This window comes from Mastomys coucha, unplaced genomic scaffold (genome assembly GCF_008632895.1).
Source record: "Mastomys coucha isolate ucsf_1 unplaced genomic scaffold, UCSF_Mcou_1 pScaffold23, whole genome shotgun sequence".
NCBI classification, from domain to species: domain Eukaryota; kingdom Metazoa; phylum Chordata; class Mammalia; order Rodentia; family Muridae; genus Mastomys; species Mastomys coucha.
Window position 1 is genome coordinate 33,076,713 of NW_022196906.1, and position 3,840 is coordinate 33,080,552.

The window sequence follows — 3,840 nt, forward strand, 5'->3', positions numbered from 1 at the left end:
ATATAGGATTTGGACTTTTGACCTTTATTGACGTCTGCCACATATACTTAGTATGACAGACTCAGAAACTTATTTTATTTGGAAAAATTTACTTGATGATTAAATAAAAGCAGTTTTCATTCACCTACAAGTTAATAAAAAGAGATAGACTACATAAATCTTTCTTATTTATTTCTACTATTGAAGCTTTCCATTTCATTAGATTTTTAAGAATTTCACAGCACAGTTTTGGATGATATTCATATCATCCATCCACTCTGTTCAGGTCTATCCCCTTCCCTATCTATACAACTTTGTACCGCCTTTCATTTTTAACCCACTCTGGTCAATTTCAATTTTCCTGACCCACACATTCTTAGCTATTTGACATTCCACTCGAGAATGGCTGATTTATCCAGGTCTATACACTTAAAGAAAAGTGACCCTCTATCTCTCATAAGATATCCACTGCCAATAGCTCCTTAACTGTAGGTATAGCTTCATGCTAACTACTGATTTCCATGTTGGGATTTGATCTAGTTTGGGCTAGTACACATCTTTTACATTTTGTCACATCTTTCCAGGCTGTGAACCATGATAAAATAATGACTTGAACAACACATCAACCATTTTCATTCTATCTCTAGTCACAATAGCTAGAAATGGAAATCACCTAAATGACTCTAACTGATACTGAAAGTTAAACACATAATACTATATACAGTGGAGTTTTATTTATCTCTAAAGAAAATCAACATCTTGAAAATTGAAAGTACTGAATAAAGTGACTCAGAGACAGAAAGACAAATACCACATACCTCCATCCCCTACCCTTATTGGGATGCCTAGATCTAATTCTTTGCCTATGAGTATATAATCTAAAATTACTACAAAAACCAGTAAAATCAAAAGAGATGATGAGGAGTATCTATTCTAGAGAGTGAAAAAGCAGGCTACAGGTGCTAAAGGGGCAGAAATAGAGTAAATTGAGGGTGTATTAGTTGGGGTGGGGAAAAGGAAAGAAATGTAGAAGTAGGGAAAAAGGTTAATGGCCAATGAAGATGTTTGAAAAGTCATGGGGGAATATGTTAAGTTCACTTTAAATCATACATATATACATATACTCATCCACATCCCAAAGTATTTTATGATACTGGTATTGCTCTTAGTTCTTTCCTGAATTTGAATGTAAATCTCTGTTGCTAAAGACACAACAGGATTCAAACATAGTACTTAGGTAAGCAGAGCTGGACTGGATCTAGAAAGCTACTCCACAAGTAACAGTGCTATTCAAGTTGCTAGGAAAGTAAAATAGTTAATAGTTCTACTCAATTGTAACAGCCACATTCACACTGCAATAATAGCCAGCAAGTCAAGCTATCCAAAAAGGTATAATAGTAGCAGTTACATCATGACAGTAACCAATAACTATCAAATTGTACTTAAAGCCAGCACAATAGGAGAAAATTTCATGTCGGGTTCTGTAAAGATAGTCAACTATTAGTTCCTTTGAGGTAATGGAACCTAGAAGAAAATCTAATAGTGATAATTTCTCAAGTAGTATAACCTCTAATTGTAAACTTAGCACTTAGTGTGTCACCCACAGATAACCATAACCATTTTCATAGCAGATGAAGGCCATTACAGAACCCCATAACTGGTCTAAAGAGAAAGAACAACTGATGGTGGCTGAAAAGCCACAATTTATCTATCTACAATACAACACTACCACCTAACGCTCAAGAGGAACTTTTTAGAAGTGGAGGAAACAATATTCTAAGAGCCAGAGTAAGAGGAAGTCTGTGGTAAGAGAGTGTGTTCTATGTATGGGAAGTAGCTCTGTAAGCCTCAACCATAGAGTTTCTGAAACATGAGCTAAAAATGATACTAGTTGATGTAGCATCAGGCAAACCCACCTCTAGATTTTTAACTATAGACAATTAATTATTACTTAGAACAAATCAGTCTTCCTATTAGGCCTCCCTCTCTCTCTCTGTCTCTCTCTTTCTTTCTCTCTCTCCATTCATCTATCTATCTATTAGTCTACCTATCCATGTTACTAGGAAACAAGAAATTAAAGAAAGCAGAGGAACAGGTAAGTGGTTAGAGAAATATGAGGAAAATGTCATAATTACAGCACTTGCATACAAAATTCTCAAAATTAATTAAAAACATCAATTTTGTTATATTTAAAAATGACATTATTTTAAAAGTAATGTTTATAAAATATGAAGAAAAATATACACAATATAAATGGCTATCCATTATGGGAACATGGATTTATATTATCTTTATTATTTACTTATATTTTGATTTTGTGAAACATGTGAGATGTCATAAGCATAGAAAATGAAATTTGTGTATAATTTTGCTCTAATAAATAATGCTCACATTACTTCTGTTTATATAAATTTTTTTCTTTCAAATATTTTCTTCAAGGCAACACTGACATCCTTATTCCTCAGACTGTAGATCAAGGGGTTCAGCATGGGTACAACAATAGTGTAAAACACAGAGGACACTTTCCCTTGGTCCATGGAGCTGACTGATGATGGCTGAAGGTACATGAATGCTAAAGATCCAAAGAAGACAGCAACAGCCAAGATGTGGGAACTGCAAGTACTGAAGGCTTTGGACCTGCCCTCAGTGGAGCGAATGCGGAGGATGCTGGCTATGATGAAGAGGTAGGAAGTAATAATGGTCAGCATTGGGACACAAATGTTGAGTGTACCAAAAAATAGAATTAACATTTCATTGACATAGGTATTAGAGCATGCAAGCTTCAAGAGAGGAAGAAGATCACAGAAATAGTGATTGATCACATCTAATTTGCAGAACTGAATCCTAATCATGAAACCTGTGTGAACTGATGCACAGAACACACCAAAAATATACACACCCAAAATCAGGGAAGTATAAATCTGATAGGACATGGTTGCACTGTAAAGCAAGGGGTTACAGATGGCAACATAGCGATCATATGCCATTGCAGCTAAAGTGTAGCACTCTGCAACGCCAAAAATGAGGAAGCAGCAGAGCTGAGTCATACATCCAGGATAGGAGATGAGGTTCTTCTCTGTTATAAAATTCACCAGCATTTTAGGGGTAACGACTGTGGACTGACAAAAGTCAATGAACGACAGACTACTAAGGAAATAGTACATGGGTGTGTGCAGGTGGGAACTGAGTGTAATCAATATGATCATGGCCAGATTTCCCACCACAGTGACCACATAGAATCCCATGAAGAGGAGAAATAGGGGTAGCTGGAGTTCTTGTTTATTGGAGAGCCCAGCCAAGAAGAACTCAGTCACTCTGCAATGATTTCCTGCTGCCATATCCTCCATTTAGATCCTGAAAGATTGAAATATTTGTTAGGGTTCTTTTCCATGTTCCCTATGTACCCACCTAAATTTCTGCTATAGAATACCTTTTGTGCATAAATAAAATATACCCTTTATTATTAATTTTTAAATGTCCTTAATACTTGAACATATTTCGTATAAAATAAATATCACTGAGTTCAAGGTTTGAAAAATTTTGTGAGTTCAAAACAATATTATGTTGACACTTAGAGTGGGTATGAGTGTGGAAAATTGTCCGACTTTTATGATAAAGTAAGCTTTCCCCCAAAACAGTGAATTATTATCCAAAATCTGATAGGTCTAAGAGATCCACAGAGGTCTTACTTTCAGACATTTCATTTTTTTTCTAATTCTTAACATATATAAAGCCTTGAAATTTTTATATTGGAAAATTAATTAACATCTGAAACAAGCATTGCATTTGGTACTGGATACGTGGTTCTACTAAGATTAGGTACTGGATACATGGTGCTACTAGAAAGAAGTTTGTTGTCTG

The 3,840-nt window shown here is 35.2% G+C and overlaps 1 protein-coding gene across 1 annotated transcript; it reads right to left on the bottom strand.

Annotated features, from left to right (window-relative positions):
• Positions 1-2,325: 2,325 nt before the first annotated feature.
• On the bottom strand, positions 2,326-3,326 carry LOC116072271 (olfactory receptor 1537-like). The gene has a single exon (XM_031343635.1). It carries the CDS (start codon positions 3,324-3,326, stop codon positions 2,382-2,384), a length of 945 nt encoding a protein of 314 aa, XP_031199495.1. The 3' UTR covers positions 2,326-2,381.
• Positions 3,327-3,840: the final 514 nt, after the last annotated feature.